The 23396-nt window shown below is 48.3% G+C and overlaps 1 protein-coding gene across 1 annotated transcript in view; it reads right to left on the reverse strand.

Moving 5' to 3' along the window:
- CTNNBL1 (catenin beta like 1) overlaps positions 1-16517 on the reverse strand; it is a 38662-nt gene extending 22145 nt beyond the window's left edge. The window contains exons 1-7 of the mRNA XM_065754151.1: positions 16416-16517; positions 10641-10829; positions 8334-8440; positions 7609-7748; positions 4547-4644; positions 2649-2742; positions 1674-1765 (exon numbers count right to left, since the gene is read on the reverse strand). Of these exons, the coding sequence (XP_065610223.1) occupies positions 1674-1765; positions 2649-2742; positions 4547-4644; positions 7609-7748; positions 8334-8440; positions 10641-10829; positions 16416-16445 (750 nt within the window). The 5' untranslated portion in view covers positions 16446-16517. The remainder of the gene's footprint in view (positions 1-1673; positions 1766-2648; positions 2743-4546; positions 4645-7608; positions 7749-8333; positions 8441-10640; positions 10830-16415) is intronic.
- Positions 16518-23396: the final 6879 nt, after the last annotated feature.

Here is a 23396-nt window from a genome sequence, read left to right on the forward strand (position 1 = left end):
TCTTAAAAATTATCAGTAACTAGGCATTCAGATTCACTGCTCCAGAAAAAAAAAAAAAAAGACAAAGCAGTAAGTGCAAGGTTTACACACAGCATTTGTCACCCACAATTTCTCCCTCTAGAACACAACTACCTGCAGCTCAATTGAGCAACCCTGGCTGCACAGGGCTACCAGGGGCAATTATCTCAGCCTGAGACCAAAAGAAAGGGCACAATCCAAGTGCCTGCAACAGGAAACATGAAAAGCAGGAGGATCCCAAGTGTCACAAGTATTGACTTTAAATAAAGCTTTTCATTAGGAACAATCCCTAATCATGCCACAGCTGATGGTGTTTATAGCAACCACGCGGCCCTTCCAAGCAGGCGCTGGCACCAGGGGGGCACTGCAGCTCCCAACACAGCATGCACCAACTGCTGTCCTACAACAAGCATTAGGAAATAAGGTCCTGCTCTTTCAAGGCTGCACAAAACGCCATCAAGCCCTGCTCACGTTTGGAGAAGCAAGCTATTATGCTCTCCATCTGAGCTTTCCGTGGCAATTCTGACCATCAGAATGCAATTATGCGACTTGAAATGTTGTCAGCAAACAGAAATTCGCACCCTGCGCCGTGTGCCAGATGTCCTTATCAACTCACAGACAAAGCCTTGGTTTTAAAAATCACCCCAAGACAGTCTTCAGCAGCACAGTGCTGTACCCAGATGCTGAGATACCAGTTTAATCCTAAACACATCTGTCAGGGCGTGAGATTCAGGACCAAGCACTGCCAGTAGTGAAGGCTCCCGGGCAAGGGTTTTATTAGCATGCATCTCCCCACAACGACAGCTTGTAAGCAAGAAAAAACACTGCCTGATCACACTTCCCTGAGCCCAGAGGGAGTTAACACATGCCAGGGTGAAGGGAACGCATGCATTCAGCACCGAGTTTTGCAAGCCTTTAACATTCATGTTCTGCTTGCAACAAGCAGGGGAATCCAAATTGTGATTATTTTGCTTTCCCAAGTTTCGAAGTCTTTCAGCTGCAAGAGTAATTATAAGGCAGGCAGCAGACCTGCACGCAGTACATACCTGCCTGGAATAAAATTAACTGTGCCTTTTGTACTTAAGCAGAAGGAATACAATTATGTTACTACCTGTAGTGAGAAATTATGAGTTACTCCTGCTAACAAGTACACGAGGGGCACAGAGAGCATACGCATGACCATAAAGCTGTATTTCTGTGATTCAGAGGGCATGTTAGCTGTACAGACATTTAAATGTAGAGGTAATAATGCCTTGCTAACAGTTAGGAGAAAGCTCAGAATCTGACTTTCTTGCACAAGCTCTGTAAGAGAGTTAAACTGTTGATTCCTTTCCTAATTTTTTCCATGGAATGTTTGGGTCCCTTTTCACAAGAGTTCAGCTGTGTACCTCGCTGCCATAGGATACTAAAAACATCAACAGTAAATGTGAAATCATATGCAACCTACTTAACAGTTGGAGGAGAGTTTTGAATTCACCATATTCAGAAATGTTAGAACTTGTCACAAAGATACCCTACATAAACTGAAAGAGCCAATAACATCCCAGGCTTCTAATATTATGCCCAACACCTTCTCCAACACATCAGCTCCCGGTCCAGTGGCTTGTCAGTTTTCATTGTGCATCTCCCAAGTGACAACAAGAAAATAAGCTCACCTTCAGCCTCTTGAGCAGCCACTGCATGAGGCCCTGCTGTGCAGCTTCTGTGCACATCTCTGGTCGGAACTCTGCCATGTTCTCAACGATTGCTAAGAAGAAAGGGACAAAAAACATCCATTTTTGCCCCCTACCCATGTATCAGCTCAGACCTATATCAACACAGCTTTGGCAGCTCCTTCCTGCTCTTGTCAAAATAGCGTATTTTCAAAATATCACCTTTTTAGAGTTAGACTTAAGTTCAGGCACTGTTCCAGTTTTTACACTGCCAACACAGTCCACCTTCACGCAATGTGACACCAGCTCCTGCTGGAAGATGCCTGAGATACCTTCCCTCTACTAAAGGAACAGTTCTCATTGCACAGATCTATTTCAACAAGATTTTGCTGCTGTGCAGGAACACAAGTACAAGTCTCTTGCTTTCAGTCCCTAACTCATTCTTCTAGTCCCCAGCAATGGCAAGGAATCAAAAAGAATACAGTTCTGAATGACTGGAAGGTGTGGATGATAGTGTGCTAATAACAGAAACATACTGCAAAAGAGCGCTGTGCAAAGGTTGGTGAACAGAGGGGCAAGGATGTACTTGTATGAATTACAAATGTTTTATTATCTGAAAGTTAAATATATTGCTAAGACATCTAGAGCTCTCAACTGGGTATGCAGAGCTCATGTACGAGTACATAGGAAATACAAGGTCAGCAAAAGGCACAGAAATCCATCTGTGTATCAGCATGCTAACATAACAGCTTTGGGAAAGGCATCCCACCCATACACACGCAACAAATGTTAGCTGAAAAGATTATACTTTACTGCAATTTACAACTGTGCTTGAAAGAAATTCACCGCAGGTTCTCCACCTCAGTGTTGGCAGCTCAAGGGCAAAGCATGTGAGAAGGAAAGGAAAGGGAGGGACAACCCACCCTCCCTTTGTATACAACACACAAAGAAGCGAGGAGCTGTGCAACAGCCACTTACCAAGCGTGTTGTGGACACCATCAGCTTCCTCTTTCACGCTTTCATCCAGGCGCTCTAAATTCTGCACCAACAAGGCCACGACCTGGCCCTCCACCTACAGCACCGTGGTCATGGGCAAGATGAAAAACATGAGAGCAAACTGAAAAAAGAGGACGAAGGAGGGCCTAATAGACAATAAATAAATAGATATCAACGAGCCGTGCTGAAACGCCCTTCCAGACATGATTCTGATCAGGAGACATTAACGATCATGCTCTAAAATCTCAAAGGTAGCGAAAGGATTCACCAAGTAAATCTGATGCTATGTTTGTCCTTATTAATTAAACAGGTTTTACGTTTCAGATTAAGCACAGAAACATCTGGAGGGAAAGCATGTACCTTGTCGGTCTTATTTCCTGCATCGGTCCTAATTGATTTATAATCCCACAGTATTCTTAAGGCACCATAAACCAGCACGATCTAGCTGCCAGCTCTGTGAGCAGTCCCACCTTCAGCAGCTTACAGCTGGTCTGCCTGCACTTTGTTACATCCTCCACCTTACTAGGCATAAAAAGCTGAGGGAACAATGCTCACACACACAGATTCAAATCTGAAAGATGAATGATCACCAGCTGAAGCCTGACATTTAAATCCTGTGAAGATGAACGCACCAAGCTGACTTCAGTGAGTTAACGAAACCCTGACAGCAGAGCAGGAGCAGGAACCCACACCTGCAGCTGGGGTTGCAGCCCCTCACCACAAGCAGTCTGCACTTACAGCTGCAATTGGACAGAGGCCAGATTGACTTTGGCTAACATCCCACTGTGGATGTGAGCTTGGAAAAGTTAGACAAAGTAACATCTGTGATTCAAAATGCTTAATTGGTTTTGCGTTCAGCGAAACTATGGAAAAAATACAAACTACCCTAAAACATCAGAACTATTTATTTCTTTTTTTAAAGTAATCTACAAAGCAGATACCTAAACATTTCTCCCAAGACACGCACGACCAGGTTCTTTCAGGATGAACAATAAAACATGTAAAACTTGGCCATTACCAGTGGGCTGGTGACAAGGCACACAGAGAAAGGACTTTGCTTGATTTACTCTCTCCCCACACGTTTTACAGAAAACACCTTCTCTACCAGCTCCTCTCTTCCATTTCATTCACTGAGAAACCCTTCCACAAAGGCACAATAATTAATGACAGCCCAGAGCCAGCTGGAGGAACCCAGCTCCAGGCCAATGTCATTAACCTTTGGAGGTAGCAGCAACTGGACAAGAAGGACTGTAGGAGAAAACAGTCACCAAGCAAAACGATCAAAAGAAAACCAATAATTTCCTGTCCTTCAATTTCAACCTAACAGTCACAGAACAAAACAGAGTCACAATGTTTAACAAATGCAGCAGTTCACCAACAGCTGCCTGAAGGTAGAACAGACACAGAAATCTCAATTTTTCCTGGGTACTGCTTCTCTCAGCTTGGCATCCCCCTCCCCCTGCCAGGGGACAGGAGGCAACCAGCACAAACACCAAGATTCAGCAAAGTCCACCAGCACAAGACAAGGCACTCAGATGGTCTGACACTGAGCAATGCACCTTCTACTGCATGTAGGTCATTTTCTGGGGACAATTAATCCCTACAGCACAAGGACCATTAAACATAAACTCTCTGCCACCCTTAAAATGCATTAGCTCTGTTACAGGAGAACTTCAAAGCTTTTATTTCTTATTAAGAAAAAAAACCATAACCTCACTATTACGACATGTTTCAGTTCAACTACAGCTAGGCTTACACATACACCTGAGCCAGCTACCTTCATCGTGGTGCTGGCACTGTGTATGCACAGCCATGGAAAGCACAGCAGTCCAGGGGATTCACTGTTCAGCCATTAAAGTAATGTGGAGTTTACTACTTACTAGAGCGTCTATGAGGACTTCAGCTCCTTCTTCACTCTCATGGAGAGTATCTATATCAGTCAGCTCTTGGAGCAAGTCTACCACAGCTATGGAAACATGTGCTAGATGTTAAGGACAATCAACACAGCACCAAACACATTCAATATTAAAAAACAAACAAACAAAAAAACCCCAACAAACATTGCTTTTAGGCCAGTGAGCTCATGACATGACAGAGAATGGGTAACTCATTGCACAAATGGGGCACAGGAACACCAGACCTACGACCACCAGAATCAGGGAATCTAACAACTAGCAACAAGATAAGAAGGAAGGTCATTGTGGGCTTTCTGTGTCAGGATATTTTCCTGTTGCTTGATAATACTGGCTTTTTTTTTAAACACATATTTTGAAGTCAAAATTTCTATAGTTGGCTTGAGTGGGCACCACCTTGCACTGCCAAGATCGAATGCAACCCAAAAGAAATGCATTATAGTAACCTGATTAGGGTATGATGCTCCCAGTGATACCCAGCTAACCCGATCCAGCAGACACCTAACAAGGCCACGGACGAGGCAGAAGCACTAACCCCCTTCTGCCTGGCCCAATTAGGACAGCATGCTCCTCTAACCACGTACCTCTCAGGAGCAGCAGAGCTTCTGCCAGCCCAATTTTCACTCATTAACACTGGACTGCATAACACACGGCTCCCCTGACTGCTACACAGCTCTCTTGCACTAGGAGACGTATTCCACCTCATTAGAGCCACTTTCCTATTCTCTCAGACACTCTGATCAATCTTGCCTGATTCCCACTAGGGTAGAACAGGGTATGCAGTTTTCCACATGTCCTATATAACAACTTTGTGATGAATCTCTTTAAAATTCATAGGCTAACAACCCAGCCTCCCAGTTCTCCTGTTTGTGCATTTGCTCAGGCATAGATGCAGAGGCAGGAAAAGTATTTTAAAACATCTTTTACAGCAATGTTCTGTGGCTTACTGGGAAAGGTTGTAAGAGAGCTGCCTGTCCCACTCCCACGTTAACCTGTGTTGGGCACTGCTAAAGATATTTATCAGCACAATTACTGCCCTCACGATAATCTACAGCAATCCTTAGCCAAGCCAAAGCTGCCTGTATGTTCTTGTGTGTGACGGATTGATGCCACTTCCAGTTGCAGTTGCCATCAGGAAGCAAAAAGACTGGTGGCAGCAACTTACTGGGCAGGCAGTCACCTGCACTTACACAAAAGCGTGCTCAAAGGTGCCAGAGTACAAGTTCTGAAAGCAAGTTAAAGCATGTCTCAATAAGCAGGTGGAGTGAAATAACCTGCCTTGCGTTTATGCTACAAGGAATCAATTTCTAAGCAACAAAAGATAGAAGAATGGGCCATTAGGAACCTCATGAAGCTCACCAATCTCTCTTCCTCTTCCTAAAATTGCCATCCACAGGGCAAATTTCTACCCCTACCTTAACTGACAGGCAACTTGCAAACTGATTTAAAAAAGTCAGTGGCAAAACTGACAAGTCCTCACCTGCAGCTGTGACTCTAGGACAGCTTTTCATGGCTGAGGGGACAAAAGAAGCTGTACTCCTGTGCACTGCCTATGAACTAGCCCAGCTATCCCAGCCACAATCACTACAATGTGAACGAGAAATTTAGGATAGCCTGTTAACACCATACACATGGCACACGAGATGACCACAGTGTCTGGTAAAAAAAAATACAAAAGTAATTAAACGATGGTGACCATGGAACTGGTTATGCATGGAAGGCATTCCCTACTGTACAACAGTAAATTGTTAACAACTGTTTAGTTGAGAGATTGCAGATATTACATTACAGATTGCAGATAAGGAAAGCAGTGGTGGGTGCTGCTTGGCAGGGACCAGTATTCAACCAGGTCAAGGTTAAGCCAGGTACAAGACAAAACAGCCAAACGTGGAAAATAATTTAAAAACCCAACAGTGCTTACTAATGGAAACAATGTTCTCTAATGGATATGCAAAAAAATATTGATGTTCTGTTTCTACATTCTGATCACTGCACCCACTTAGAAGGAATGAATTATGACTTCTTTAATACGTAGTACTACAAGGAAAAGTGCTAGAAAAGAGAAAACCAACATCTCTACATCAGAGCACGATATTTACTTCTTAACAGTCCTTTTAAAATTGAGTATTTCAGAGCACCTCAGAAAGACTGATGAGTACTGTCTACTTCTTTACAGATAAAGAAAAGTCAAGAATTAATGACTTCCCCAAGGCCACAAACAACAAAAAGAAAAGACAGAAACCTCCTGTGGTCCCAAGTCAAAGTCCAGTGCCCTTCCTACTCCTGCTTCCTACTGTGGTCCTTCCATTCACTAACGTTTGTCAACAGAAGATCTCTTAAATCATGTCACAGCATTTCAGTTTGTACTACCATAGACTATTTTACAAGCAATGCAGATTGAGCCCTATTTTAAAGGCTGCACAATGGTAGACAAAGCACAGTTCTATTTATCAGCTGAAGGCTAAGCATGAAGGCACAAGGATATTCAGAACACAACAGTTTTTATACCAGCCTACTAAAACTTCAACAGCACAGAGAGGAAATTCTGAGAATTTTTCATATTTATAAATTAGGGTGTAGCACTGCAGTGAGCTACTCCATGGCAAAGAGCTGAAAGCATGAGCTCAGCCCTCTATAAAAAAAGGGTAAATTAGTTTCATTTTTATAGGAATTGTTCCAGACAAAGTCTGCACACAGTTCAAGGTTACATGCAGTTAAGCCCATACTTCAGTTTTTGCTGTGTTGGTTTCAGCAATGTCATTCATCTGTTCATACTTCTACAGCCACTCAAACTTAGATGAAAGATTAATAAAACAAGAAAGGAGAACAAAAACACCCAAAAAAGAAATCAGAATCAGTATTACTCGAACAAAGAAGCAGGCACTTGAAAAATAAAAAAAGGCATAAATTCAGTGCAGTGGGAAAGAAGAGAAAAACACACAGTAGCAGCCTGTGAAAGCAGGCTATCAGAGATTACGGAGGTGCAGAAAGCCTCTCACAGGAGAGCTGCCTTAACCACTGGAGGATATCTGTGTTGTCGTGTCCCAGCAACCCAAGGAGAGACTGCACGGCGTTCAGTTCCACCAGCAGGTGGTACAGGTCTGGCATCGTTGCAATCACATGCATCTCCTGAATGATGTCATTTAAATCCAGTTCGGATTCCATGAACCTGAGGCAACACAAGAAAAGCACATTATTTGTGCTCTACAGACACAGCCCTTCTCCAAAAAGAGAGCAACAACCTGTCATCAGATCCCACCTAAGCCTCAGTCAGCCCATCTACATGAGGCCCCAGCACTGATTCCCTGTGGTCACATGGAATGAAAAGCTTACACCTTTGAAAACAAAGCTTCTTCAGATACCTAAAAGGAAGATTACAAAACCTCATTTTGTTTTTGTGCTCCCAAAATAAAAACAACAAACTACACTTTTAATTTCACAGTCCTTCATACGAACAACAGCAAGAATTTAATAAATCAGAACATTTCCCTTGGTTGCAAATTATTTTTTTCATGTCACAGTTGAAAATCTTTTTTTTTTCCAGCCATATATGGATCTACACCAGAAGCCTCAATAATCTCATTTTTAATTAGCAAAGTTAGTTTAAATGCAGTTTATAAGAACTAAATGGCATAACTGTTATTTCATAAGTCTCATGTAAGTGAAAACATCTATGTCACCAACAAGTCAATCTAGGGCTGAAACAAAAGCAATGACAACAGTGGTAGTGCTGAGGGGCCAAAAACAATCTTACTTCTCTGGATTGTCAGGAAACTTGATCCGCAGCTCCTGGTTTTTGTAAGACCTCTTCTCAAAGGTGAGAATCATCTTTTTCACTGAGCTTTCATCCAAAGGTTCCTCCTAACCGAATTGGAAAGGGCAGAAAACAGAGCTTAACAAGGTTAGCTTGAAGGGGTATGCACAGCAGCTTAGTGAGACTGCAGGCAGGCCAGCAGCACCCAGCTCTCTGCAGAGAGCTGACACAGCTCATTCACCATTAGTATTCCTTTATTGATTCTCCACACCTTTGACCTGAGCAAGCTCTGCAGAGTGAACCCTTACAAACCTTTTGTAAACCAGGGGTTTACCAGAAGCAGGTTATTCATAGAACAGCTAGAGAGCTTCCCTGCACTGTCTAAAACGAAGCATCAGTGACAAAAACAGCCATTTGCAACAGCACTATCTGGCACCAACAGCTCTAGTGAAGCTTTCTGCTTCCAACAGAACATAGTAAATTTGCATTAGCAGCTTAAGCCCATGGGCAATTTCTTTCCAGAAGTTCATTGCGCCATGTCTTTCTGCAGATCTACATTTAACTGCCCTGAGTTTATGTTCTTTTGTATTTTTCTCACTTGGATAAGCCTTCACTTCCATTTTAAAGTCTTTTTCGAAAGAAAAAAAAAAAGAAAAAGAAAAATCAATATTTTACTCTACTACTTCCCTTTTATTTTGGAGAGTCTTCTAAAGCATTTCTCAATTGGCAGTGTTACATCAGCAGTACACCTTTAGCTCCCTACCTGTTACCAACAAATACAATCTCATTATTTTCCTTGTTTCTGGATTTTAAGGCACTCCTTTTACTGCAGTTGCTACTACAGAAAGCAGAAAACAAACCAGTCCTCTCCACCCCTTACACCACACTTTGCACCCTGCTCATGGTTGAATCGATTGCTTCTGGTATTAAGGATTCCTTACAGGGTGACTTGAAGCAGTACTCTTAAACCAGACAAAAAATTTCCATTTCTTCAGCAAACTCCATTACAGTAACAACAGCAGTCTACGGGAAGATAGTTAAAGTCTTCCATTATTACTGGATTTTCTGCTTTCTCAAGTCCACCCTGCCATAGCACTTCAGAGTTATGTCACCACCCCACTCTGGTAATCAATACTACAACACCCAAACCACATTCTTCCTCCAATGGCATTTCAATCCACAACAGCACTATCACAGGTGCTGACATTGCTTCCCTCTGTTTCATTTGTCTCTGCTCCCCCTAATACATATTACTGTAACATCTCCATTAGAATCCTCTCTTCGTGCATGCCATATTACAGTGCCTTACAGATTAGCTTGCCTCCATCACATTTACTGATACAAAGAGCCTTTTGATGGCACTTGGATTAACTGTGTTCCAAGATAATAAGCAAGAGACAGGAGTTCTAAAGGAACGGAGGACTCCCAGTCCTTCCAACAGCTGGGTGGGAGAGCTGCACCTCACAAAGACTCACACAGTGCAGGAATTCACACAGCTTGAGCTGCTCAGTGGGGCTTCTGCCTGCAGCCATTCATCCTGGAGCTCAAATGCTACAGAAATCTGGCATTATCTTTCTCAGCTACCAACTACCAGCAACTGACTGCAACGGCAATAGCTCAACACCAGAAACACAAGGGAGATTTTCAGAGATGAATGTTAGCAACACTATATGCAAAGGAAAGAGATAGTATCCAAACCTACAAGATTCTGCAGCGGTGAGAATATTTATTTAAAATTAAAAAAATAAAATCAAACAGGACACAGACATCAGGAAGCAAATATCTTTTAGATTCATACCAATCCACGCGTCACATTTATAGCGATCTCTTCCCTGGCCCTTGGCAGAAAGGCCAATGCTGCATTGGATTTCTGTCTCCAAGGCTTGAAATCATTTGCCCTTGACAGCTGCTACCCCCCTCGGCTGACCCGAGACCTTTCTTGTGTAGAAGAATGTTTATTTGCAGCTGCTGCACAGTTATAAACAGAAGGAGAAGGAGAGCAGCTGCACTCTTGGGAGTACTGATGAGAATAACAGCTAGAAAACTAGTTAGAATCCAGAAAATATTTTCTAAAAATACAATTCAAAAGGTGATTTGCATACTCCTCACCTAAAACAGACTGAAATCTTCTCCCCTCACACTCTTCCCCTTTAAGCCTCCAGAAGATAACCTTATGTTGAAAGAAAGCCCCCACCTTAGGCTGCACGTGGCACGTGACCAGCTCATCGTCATCTACATGGTACTAAATGAACGTCTCAGAGAAGCAGTTTAGTTTTTGCTCGTTCCCCACAGAACACAGAGATTTACCTCCTCATCCTCCTCTTCTCCATCCCTTTCAATTATCTGAAGAAGCTTCTTCTTCTCATCATCTGTTTCTTCCTGCACAGCAGACTCCTCTTCCCTGTGACGGCCGTGCTCCCGCGTGCTCGCTTGTTTCCGTCGTGCTTTGATTTCTTCTTCCTCTTCATCACGTGGCCGCTTCGTCCCTCGGTTGGGCTACAGTCAGAGAAAGGAGGTGAGTGAGTACAAACCCTCTGAGACCCTCAGAAACCACAGCATCAGCACTACCAGAGGTGCTGAGGAAATCCCGACGAGTTGTTGAACCTATTTCCTTACACAACACCGAACAACTCTGAAAACCAAAAAGGAAATTAATTTAGTTAAGAGGAATATCGTATGATGAGATGGATGGCTCCGCCAAGAGCTATGTCAACACCCTACCTCGTTTGATCTATGAATGTGATTCGTGGGAAAACAGCTTCATAGGGAACAGACTGGTACTCACAGATGAGAAGGGCCAACACACACTGCTCAGAGGCTGCGCAGCCTGAAGGCTCCAGCATCACCTGGGAGCCTCATGTCTGAGGGACACAAGGCCAACATGCCTAAGCATATAGGAGTGAAATATAATATTTTTACCTACCTAGTACGTGAGCTCATGGTGAATGCCTGCATGCAGCTCAATTCCCCTTGATTTCCCCCATCCCTTTGTCTGAAGTTTGCGAGCACTGTGTGGAGATCGAAGCCCAATTACACAAATGCGGGACAGGAACAACACTGCTCACTGCAGCTCTGCAGGGCTCTGGCACCAGACTTAGCAGTGGTTTACTTGGAACAACCTACCATTTTATTCTACAATTTCCATTTAATTGGCAAAATTAAACATAATTTGCCAGGGACAAGAAAACATCCATTAACCCTAATCCCACGTTTTAATTCAGACTGGAGGGGATGAAAGCATTTGCAATAGAAAGAAAATCTCTCTCCAAAAATAATAGGGATATTACATTTGGTCTCACACTTTTTGAAGGACAACCAAGTGTTCTATGCTCTAGCTACAGGAAAGAAGAATTTAATTTGTTATTATTTAACAGCAGTGTGCACATTAAGAACAGAAAGCAAACACATTCGCACTTTGTCGGCTGATCAAGTCACCCAGAACATGGATTCTTATTTTATCAAGTCCAACAGTCGTCCAACCTATTTCCTCAGGTGCCATCCTGCAGAAATGCCAACCCCTCTGCTCAGTGGTCTCTTTGCCAAACACACTGCGAGATGCAGCATGCTCTCACAAGTGCAAGGACAGCCTTTAACTGAGCTGGAATCAAACCCAGGAGGAATCCAAAAGCACACACGGAGAAATGAGCAACCTAAGTGCTGGCAGTCACAGGAGGAAGCCCTACAACATTTGCCTTCCATGCTCCTCACTTAAAAGTTCCAGAAAACCACTCCTCGCTCTCATTTCTAAACATTAAAAAAGGCAAATCCAATGAGACTGGAGCTGTAATGAGGGACCAAGGGAGCTGTGCTTTGTCAGATGCAAAGTAATGTACCACGGGCAGGGACTACATCAACAGAACAAAACCTAAATTAAAACTCTATCATGAAACCAACCCCATTTCCTCTGAGTACACAATCCACAGCAGCAGCATTTACATCCTGTTTCAATCTCAATTATTTTTTATCCTTTTTTGTATTTATGCATTGTTGGGGGGGGGGGGGGGGGGGAGAATCTTCTATAATACATAACAGAAGTCATTATGATAAATTATGGAAGTGCCCAGCATGCAATTATTAACGCTGCCAACATACTGGCAATAGACAGTAATTGAATTCCCAGGCAAGCGTTATTAAGCAGGCATTAAGGTTTTTCCTTTTGTTATTGATGTTATGCTAAACCTTACTGAGAATATTGCAATTTCTCCACCAGGTGCTATTACCACTAAGAAATCAAGGCAGAAGTGAAGCACCTGTGCTCCTGCCCAATTCACCAGAGACGCACAGCCACGAGCAGCTGATTTAAGGCAAGCATTAAGCTCCCGCTCATTGATTTTCAGCTCTGTTTTGCACTGGTACTTCCTAAAGGACTGTTATGAACCAACAAGAATTAAGCACGCGCTGCGCTCACACCGCTGCGTTTCGCTCACGGCCGCACACGCCGTGTTTAAACACCTCTGCTTAAATCATCCCCGAGCTGCACGCACGCACCCGAGCTTCAGCTTTCTGGCAGAGAAGGGGAAGTTAATTGTTTCATAAATAAAATGTGGATTTTGGTGTTTTTTTTTTGTTACCCGGTTGTGCTAAGGTGCGTTTGGCACAGAGCTGGAATTCGTTAGAAGGCGCGCAAGAAAAACATTTTTAAATTGCTTTATTAGTTAAGCTTAATTTTGTTCCTCTCGAATGCAGCGCGTGCACGGTAATTTATTCAAAGATGTTTCCATTTAAATCCAACCCTGAGATCACCCCCCACGCACACACACACAAATAGAAAAGGTTTTTAATGAGAAAGCTGGTATTTGTAAAAAGCAGTGAAACAAAAGCTGCTGAGCCACACAGAAGAATTCTCCCCCTGGGTCCGTGCCACACCACCTGCACTCAGGGCACCCCCAGCCTGAGCAGCACACGTGGGCACTCACTCCCCTTGTGTGCTGCAGAGGTGAAGAGGATGATGCCCCAAACCTCACAGCGAGGACAGAGATCAAATATCCCATGGAAATGTGAATTGCTTAGAGCTCACCTTCCAGCCTACGGAGCTCTGGAGAAACCTCACCAAAGGAGTTTCACATTACCAAGACATCCACTTCCTAAGTAACCTTGTTACTGTGAAGCTCTGGAAGTATTCGTTCATGAAATCTGAAATCAATCACTGTAAGTGACACAGTGCTGTGTGACCACATCAGCCAACTGCAGCACACAGAGCATCGCTGCAGAACGCTGCCAGCAGCAGGTCAGGGCTGTGAAAGCACACCTCACACCTCCACAGCCACCCTCACTGCCTGCTGAACTGTGCTTCCAGCCTCTGTGACAAACCAGGCACCTCTCAGTGGCCCTCAAAGCATCTGAAAACTTGCCCCCCTGTAACGCAAAGTGTTAGCCGTATCCAGAAGAAGCAGCTGCTAAAGCTAGCAGCCCTGCAGCTGCCCACAGGACACCTTTGAAAGCTCAACACAGGAGTGATGTGCCCCAGCTCAGCCCTCAGCTGCAGCCACCTCTGCGAGGACAGAGCCCGATGTGCCACACAGCCTCAGCACAGCTGGTAGCCCCAGCAGCAGGGCAGGGAGGCACACAGGTTTCTCTGACTTTTACACGCTTTCCAGTTTGGTGGCCAAAGACACAGGTGGAAAAGCAAGCAAAAGGTCTGCATGCAGCTGCAGGAGCCACACCAAAGAAGCTCCCAGCTTAGGGTCACAGGCTCAAGGCCAACACGCCCCAACCAGGAGGCACTCAGCCCAGCTCCACTGCCTCCACCATCAGAAGCATCCATTATGTCAGGAATCCACTGCAAACTGTCTGTGCCAGCAGCTGAAATTGCCACGTTCCCCCCTCCCCCCATGGTATGCTGAGATCCATCCCACCACAGTGTTCCACCAGTTCCACCAGCAGGACAGCCCCACACAAACCACGCCCTGTTACTGCTTCTCCTTTTGTTATTCCATTTCACAAATATTTCATTAAAAAATTAGCAATGCGTAATCAGCACTCAGTGGTGAAATCTGCATTTAATGAGAATTGAAATAATCTCCCTTATCCCCTCCCACGCCAATTGAAAGAGATGTCTGAAAATAACCAGAGTTGGCTTTGTCCCTGTAATTACCCGCTGTAATCAGAAACCAGACACGGAGGATCTGGGCACAGTCTTTCTGGGCAGAACAGCAGCAATATTTAATCATCAGTTTAGACCATCTGCAACTGTTTTGCAGCAACACAAAGTTTATGGATTTCTGAGCTTTGTACGAGCTGCCAGGTGCTGGGTCTGTTTATTTGTCCCTTTTTTTGTTGTTTTTGCTGCAGGAGGTTCCTTTTCCCATTCTGACAGATACTGAGTGCCCAGCTGGCGGCACAGAGCCCAAAATCTTCCACACCAGATCTGGTGCTGAGGGAAAACATCTTGATTAAACAAGGGCATGGATTAAATGTTTAGAGGAGAAAATTTTGAAACGATACAAAATTCTTTTTTTTTTTTTTTTTTTTTTTGCTGAGGGAAGCTGAGAAAACTGACTCATTTGCAGCAGGAGATTAAAATCAGACAGCAGCCATCACCCAGCCCTCCCCCTGACAGCCACTGCCGCCCTACAGCGAGGATGGATGAAGCCATCCCAAAGCAGCACACTGCTCCATGCGAGGAGGGCATCGGACCTCACAATGGTTAACCTTTGTGCAGGCAGAACCAGAGCAGGGCAGGAGCTGCTTCACGAGCAGCAGCAGCAGCTCTGCCACTGATGTGACTCTATCCTGCCACAAGGCAGCATCCTCTGAGGCACAAGCACGACACAGGGCTGGCCGCTCTGAATCTAATGAGAATGTACATGGGGCAGCCCTGCTGTGATGCCTGGGGGACAGCAGCTGCAGGCAAAACCCGTCACGCCCTGCTTTCATTCCAATGTTTCAGCCACAGCTACCCCAAAGAAAGGGACTGTGTCTTCCCAGAAATAGAGCTTCTGTACTGACTCCTGCTCCCCACCTCTCACCTCTGCTCATCTTTTCACCTAATTCCAGAGGCGTGAATGTGGGGACATGTGAAGTGCAGCACTATATCACCTACTGATACAAAAACATGCATGCCCAGGTGAGAGACCTGAAGAACACAAAACCTCCAGGACCAATCTCAGTTGAAATCTGAGGTTATTCCTCAACTATTTCAACTCAGCAGCAAGAGAAGCTGCTGCAGCACCTGGCAGCCACAGAGCAGACCTCTACCTGCAGCTTCCACATCACACTCTGTGCTGCCATGAGCAGTGTGACCCAAGGGCAGGAAAAGAGCCCAGTGCAGAGCCATAGGGCAATCAAAGAGACCAAAGCATGAGCATGTGCTCTGACAACAAACAAGATGGAACTCAGAGGAACACAATACTTACAGAGCAAGAGAAAACCAAGGAAAATCCAAACTAGAACCAGATTAAAATTTAAAACAAATAGAAGTTCAACACTGTTTACCTTTATGTTCCTTATGTACAAACTGCTTCACAAAACAAGTAAATAACAGCACTGCTATCAACAATACTTCACTCTTCTTGACCTCAGCTGAGGGAACACGAGGAAAAATCATTCTAACTTGATATTTAGAAAGCACAGAGAAAAGACACAGGGAAACCAAACGTGAACAGAGCTGAGAAGAGCAGGGCAGCACAGCCAGCACCACGCACGCAGCAGGAGGGACAGCACGGACAGAGGGCAGCGGGACTGACACGGCAAGCCCCAACTTTAAAGGAGAAAGAAAACACTATCCTAGAGATGACACGAGTGGGAATCTGGTGTAGTCCGCAGAGAAAGTTTGCTCTTACAGCCAAACTCCGGGCACCGCGATACCACAGAGAGGAAAAACAGAGGGAGAAGTTTCTCAAAACCTAAACGTAGTTCTTCCTCTCTCCTCGCAGAGTAACACGCTCTGAAGTTACAGCAGCGCCCTGAGCAGCAGGACGGCCTCCTCACGGCCGAGCAAAGCCCGCGCGGCGCTGCGCGAAACGACGCTCCGCGAGCCGGGGAGCGGCCGCACCGCCACGCAGCTTCACCCCGCCGGGCCCCGGCCCTGAGGCAGCTGCAGCTCAGGGTCAGCTGGGCCCCGGGGCCGTCCCCTCTCCGCACCTGGTAGCTGAGCAGCTCCCCCACGTCCATGGCACCGACCGGGCCCCGCCGCCGCCAAACTGCCTCCAAGTGCTGGGGCCGCGCGACACCGTGCCGTAAAGCGAGAGGCGCAGGCGCACTGCGAGGGCGCCGCTCTGCCGGAAAGCGAGGCGGGGAGAGCGCTGCCGGAAAGCGAGTGCGGCGCCGCACTGTCGTAAAGCGCCGTCCCGGCACCTGCGGGATGCGGGGCGGGCTGGCGAGGTGATGGATATGGGCGATGGGGGGGGGGTTCAGCTTGGCCCAAACCTCACGGAGCGTATCTCGGCTGTGCCTCAGCGCCTTTGAGCCGAAATCGTTGTTCATGGCCCAGCAGCGGCTGCGGCATCGGCCCAGCGGGAGCGCGCTGGGGGGAATTAAAGAGATCCATTACGTGTGAGACGGGCGCGGAGCCCCGCAGAGAGCGTGAAGTACTGGGGCTGCCGGGCTGCGAAATTAACGCAACAAATCTGCGCCGTACGGATGGGATAAATCGCAGATAACTGCTGGCTCCATCAGCTTCCCGTTACCGAGCACTGGGAAACGGCTGCGGGGCACTGGGGGGCACTGGGGGGCACTGGGGATGGCAGTGAGCACAGGGCTGTGCAACGCAGCTGCTGCCGGCTCCTTTCGGACGCGCTCCCATCTCAGCTCTTCCTCACTGCACTCCGACGCAGCCTCATCGCAGCCCAGGAATCCCAACTCTCGCCGAGCTGCTGCAGGGTGGGATTCAATAACAGAGCGTTTTCATCTGCTAAGAGCAGTGGGAGCGCAAAGTGCTGGATTAAAAAGCAAAACCAGAAGCAAAAACAAATCCAAGCAAACCCAACCAACTCCAACAAACAAAAAAGGATAGAGAGGAGAAGAAGCCCTCGGTGCAGGGCACGGAGCGGGTCTGGCACAGAGCTGCAGGAGGGCCGTGCTGTACCCCCACACAGGGATCCCAGCCCCACAGCTGCAGGGATGGATGGACGGTTGTGGGGAGGATCCCTTTCTTCGTTCGATTCCTGGTTAGGTTTCCAGATGCCTCCAGATCTAATTCCGAATAAATAATTGTACTGAGTAACCCAGGTCCCCCGGTGATTAACTAAACACACGGAGGCTTGCTGAAATTGAATTAGTGGTGTGCGCTCAGCCGTTATTGCCCTCCCCACATCATGCATATTAATGAGGGGTTATTAAGAAATGTAAATGATGCCTCAGGGGGTTGGGAGTGCAGGGGGGTTCGGGGCGAAGTGGGTTGATATGACAAACCATTAGGAAAACAGCCTGATTGAAGCCACTTTTTAATTATGTCAGATCTTGCTCTTTCTCGGGTGCAGCGGCATTTCCGGATGTTTTCGTTTTCATTAAAATGAGAAAAAGAGAACAAGTCATAACTGGAATGTTAAATTAGCATTTGCAAAGCAGAAAATCCACGGGCGCTGAGCAACCCCGGGGTGAAGCGGGGGCTCTGTGGGGTGGGGGGGGGGGGGGCGTAGGGCTCCGACCCTCTGGGCTGAGCCCAGCCCCAGCATCGCCTGCCCTTTGCCTGTTCAGCACCGCTGGCCAGGGGAGAGCGAGCGTGCCAAAGCTCATGCATTTTAACAGGTTCTCGCAAGCACTCCCCACACCGCGGAATAAGAGCTGACAGGTGCAGCTGAGTTAATCAGAGTGGATAATGGAGGGAAAGAAAGAAATCTCACACCAAATTGCTGCAGGAATCATGAGCCTGGGCTCAAAGGTATCCAATTAAATGGGGATGAAGCTCTGAGGCAAAGCCTGCCCTTCCCCGAGCCCACCGTGCCGCGCAGGAGGGACGGGGGCCTGGGATTTTGCAGGGACTCAGCCACACGTGGGGAGGGTCTCAGCCCCTCAGTGCCACGGGGACAGCCCCATCCTAGCGCCATTGCCCCCCAACCATGGTCAGGGTGTGTGGTGTCCTCATGCCACAGCCATGCACTAGTCCCGTACCAATCCCATCCCTCCAGTGCTGGCAGAAGGCTGTGCCAGCGAGCAGCTCAAAAATGCATGCCTAACACAGCCACGCTGTGGCTGATGCCATCCGCCAGCATCATTGCCACTTTATCACAGATAAATCAGGCGGCCCAGGATGGCAACTGCGCGCAGGAGTTTGTTAGTATTCAGGTCTCTCCACTCTGATGGCTTCATAACTCCAGACTTTCCTCTTAATTGCACCCATAAGTGTTGAAATTACTGGAGGGTAAAATGCAGATGGGCTGTAACCTTTCCGCAGCTCAGCACTGCACGGGCTCAGTGCTGGCAGGGAGGTGCGGGCTGATTTTTCTTCTGCCCTAAATGCTGATGAAGCTGGGAACCATCCCGTGCCAAAGAGAGGAAGAGCCCTGCCCAGGGCACAGCCAGCTCTGCCCATGGGGTCCCTGGGGTGGACAGCATGTGGTGGAACGGAGCAAAGCCATGCAATCACACTGGGTGTGCAGGGCATGGCAGCATGGGGTGTGCAGGAGAGAGGTGCTGGGAGTGCTGTAGCCAGGCAGCACTGTGCTCCCACCACAGCCCCCACGGTGCTGCTCACAGCCCCGGCACAGCTGGAGCCGCGGTGCTGTAGTGGCATCTTATTTATGGCTCTGCTTCCCCGAGTTAAACTCCACAAAGTGTGACAATCAAAATTAAGGATTTCTCCAGAAAGTCTGCCCGGGGGAAATAGCTGGTGAGGCCGATGGAGATTTCCCAACGGTGACTTTTAAATTAAAGGGGAAAAAAATTTCTTTAATTTGGCAGCGTGCTTGGGATGCAGCTCACTGGGCACGTTATTATCCGGCTCAGCAAATGCTCCTGGAACGCGCTCACTCCAAACCACCCCCCACCCACGGCCATGCCCATGTCCAGGCCCCACATCCCTCACACCCCACTGCTGCAGAACGACCGACTTCTGCCCTACATTGGGCACCACTGATCCCACAGGGACCATCACACAGCTGCTGTGGCTCCAGCAGTGGCACAGGGACACTGGGGCCGAGCCAGGAACGTGGTGCAGCCCAGAGCATCCGCCTCCCCCGATCCTTCCAGATGAGGCAATGAAATTATTTTTCTACTTGAGTAGTTTTCAATTTAGATTAAGAAAAATCTGTGCTCCGTTAGCGGCGTTGCAGTAAATCACGAGCGAGAGGCACGCTGTGGCTGACAGCCCGATCGCTTATCGGCTGTGAACCTTCCTCACATTGACAAGCTCCAGGGTGTGACATTGAGTGAGGGCGGTTGCAGCACTGCCTGGGGCGTGGGGGTCCCACTGTGCCCATGCAATCTGACACAGCCACCCCCCCTCCCCAACAGCGCATCGCAGAGAACTGGGAACAGCCCAAAGGGGCCGGAGTGTGAGGTGCAGCCCTGAGCCATAGCATTCTGGGGGTCCCATCTCCAGACTTCGGGGGTGGCACCACCTGCACCATGCATCCCGTGTGCACTCCCATACGGAGCCGAGCAGCTCAGCCACGGCCGTGCTCAGCTTCATGGCAGCAGCACATAGCACCCAGTGTGGCAGTGGCCATCCCCATTGGCAGCTGTGCCACTGCTGAGCTGGGTGCAGTCCCCACCGCAGGTCCCATCCTCACACATGGCTCCATGCCGCTGGCACTCTGCAGGAGCACCTGGCCCTGCACTGTCAGAAGGAGCATTTGACAGCAAACAAACCATTTTTTTTTTCCCTCTGGCTCTTTCAGCTCATTTATCGCCTGCACGGGGCAAGCAGAGCTGTCATTGCCTGAACCTCACTCATCCGTTTAACCTTGGGGGAAGAAACACATTTGTGGTGGATAGCATGCATCAGATGGTGGCACGGGAAGCGCCTGTAGCTGCTGTGCCTGATGGATGGGCTACACGGGCCTCGCCTGACCTGTGCTTGTATGTTATCTGCATTGCTGCAGGAGGCTTTTCATCACGCCGACAGCTCCGCCATCACCTGCCTGGCAGAGCTCCTCACCAGGCAGCAGCCACGCGGCAGGAAATGGCGAGCTGTGGTGTGGGAAGGCTGTGCCATGTGCCTGGCAAGGATGGCATCACCACCTGCACTTTCATCTCCTCTGGATGGGGCCGTGGGGAGCAGCTAGACATGCCTGTGACACGGGGAGCAGCCAGCCCAGTGTCAGGAGCTGCAGTGCCTGTGTAGGGCTGCCCTGGTTCCAGGCACAGCACTCTTCCATCCCTGGCCCTAAACAGCACTCATCTCTGGGCACAGACACCCATGTTTCCCTGTGCTGGGGGAGCCCTGTGGCTGTGCCCTGCCAACACGTGTGGAGTTGGGTACAGCACGTGTTGGATACAGCCTGGCACACAGCTCAGCACCGGGGTCACAGCACCTCCAAGCAGCAGCAGGAATAGCTCCCGTCCCCGGAGGCACTGGAGCAAAGGCTGGGAATAAACGACTCTGTTTATGAAGCCCATAATGGAGCCAGCAAAATCAGTCACTCGGCACAGCGGCAGCGCTGCGCTAATGGGACGTTATTTATGGCACTTCCCTGCCGGCGCGGGAGCTCAGTGCATCCCACTGCCAGGCATTGCACCCTACACTGCGTGGCACAGGAGGGCAGGAGCTGGGGTGGGCAGTGGAGCTGTGGTTCCAAAACTGGGGATAAAATGGGGATGGCACACATGGAGCAAACAGCACCCACGATGCTGAAGCTCTAAGGCCGTGGCAACTCAGAGCTGGGGGCCGAGGGGGCCATCGCCACCAGCAGTGCCAGCAGAGGGAGAGGCCAGGCTGTCACAGGTGTCCTTTGGGTGACATTTTGCCGATGAGGGGTCCTGTGACAGTGATGGAGAGGGTACTGAGCCGGGCAGCACTGTGCCCGGTGACGGATGAGCGCTGCCAAGCGCCGACACAGAAACCATTTGGTGTGGGGAGATGATAGATGCTAACACTAATTTTAAACACAGGCAGCCGAATTCCTTCAGACAGGCGCGGCGCTCAGGATTTAGGGCACAGCTGCTGGGTTCAGATAAGGTGTGAAATCAGCCCGGCGTGCTGGGTGTTAACCAATAACGAGTGCCTCGTGATGGATGGGGGCATCTTCCCACTGCAACCTCACGTTTGGTGTTTTTCACATCTCCTGGCATCAATTCTGCTCCCTGCTGGGGGATGTGACCCCCCAGCCCTTGCCTGCAGGAACTCACAGCCTGGGCACTGTGCAGGACTCACAGCTGTGCCCCACTGGGTGACACAGTGGCTGCTGCCACCACATTCACTTCCATGTCCCCTCCCTGTGATGCAGCCTGGGGACAGCCCCATGCCAAGGGGCTCTGGGCCACGTGGGCAGCACCAGGACACAGCTCAGCCCCAGATAGTTACAGCAAAAGTGATGTTTGAAATGGCAATTGCTGTGCTTGTCTGTAGCATTTAATCTTTCTTCTGACCTTATGAAAAAATCTATTTGTGTTGAGATTTTAAACTCGGTTCTTAAATCACCCACTACAGGCTTCACACTGTATTAATTTCTCCTCAAGCAAATGAGTTTGGTATTTGCTCTCTTCCAGTAACATCGGCACCAGAGAGCACAGCAGACGCAGGGCGCTTCCACCCCTTTGCTCAAAGCTGAGCATGACACATACACCTCCTTCTGAGAACTGGAAGAGGAAAAGCAGCACCAGGAGAGCCATCCCCTCCACCCCACCCCATCCCATTCTACTTCATCCCACCTCTTCCCATCCTACACCATCACACCCCACTTAATTCTACCCTACCCCATCCCACCCAATCCCACTCCATCCCATCCCATCCCTCTTTCCCCACTGCCTGGAGCTGCAGGAGCTGCATTGGAGGCAGCAGGGCAGAGCAGTGCTGGGATGCACAGCTGCAGTTGGAGCCTACAAGCTGCCGGCACGCTGCCATTGATTCGGAGGTGATTTCTACAGAGGTGAAGCATGGTCAGCTTGCCTCATTATTGTGCAAATTTCTGGAAATGCAAGCCTCTGGGTGCACCTGGGGAAAAATGTATTAATAATATTACTTCTGATTATGGTCACAGGGCACTGTCTGCTTGTTCAGTGGTGCCTGGGTTCCCGTTCCCTTTCTGAATCTAATACCAGCTTTATTTCTGTATCAATGGCATTGGAGTTCTTAGGAGATATTTTATCACTGAAGACTCACTCCCAGTCCTGTGCCAAAGTTCTGGCTGCAATGCAGGGCTCCCTGCTCCAGCACCAGGATCACAGACCTTGCTGGTGGCAGCCTGGGAATCACCAAGTGACACTGTACTGTGATAACAGGCATGTCATGTGTATGGCATGGCACAGCATGGCATGGGTCAGCATAGAATGGCACAGCTTGTCCTGGCACAGCTTGGCATGGCTCAGCATAGAATGGCACAGTTTGTCCATTCATAGCTTGGCATGGGTTAGCATGTAATGGCATGGCATGCATGGCTCAGCATGGCATGGCACAGCTTGGCACAGGTTAGCATGGCATGGCACGGCTTGGCATGTCTTGGCATGGCATGGCACAACTTGGCACGGGTCAGCATAGAATGGCTTGGCTTGGCAAGGCAAGGCTTGGAATGGCACAGTTTGGCATGGCTCAGCATGGTATAGCACAGCTTGGCATGTGTCAGCATGGCATGCCATGGCTTGGCAAGGCACAGCTTGTCCTGGCACAGCTTGCATGGTGCAGCATGGCATAGCATGGTTTGGCATGGGTCAGCATGATATTTCATGGCTTGTCCTGGCACTGCTTGGCATGGCACAGCATGGCATGGCACACCTTGACACGGCATGGCAAGGCAGGGCACAGCTTGGCATAGTACAGCAAAAATGGCTCGGCTTGGCATGGATTAACATGGCACGGGTTTGTATAGCATGGCACAGCTTGGCACGGCTTGGCATGGATTGGCACAACTTGGCATGGCACAAAATGGCATGGCACTATATGGCATAGCACAGCATGGCATGGCTTGGCATGGCATGGCAAATCTTGGCACGGCTTGACATAGATTGACACGGTGTGGCAAGGCACAG

This window comes from Cyrtonyx montezumae, unplaced genomic scaffold, assembly GCF_038088225.1.
Source record: "Cyrtonyx montezumae isolate F1298 unplaced genomic scaffold, pur_monq_1.0 scaffold_9, whole genome shotgun sequence".
In the NCBI taxonomy this organism is placed as follows: Eukaryota; Metazoa; Chordata; class Aves; order Galliformes; family Odontophoridae; genus Cyrtonyx; species Cyrtonyx montezumae.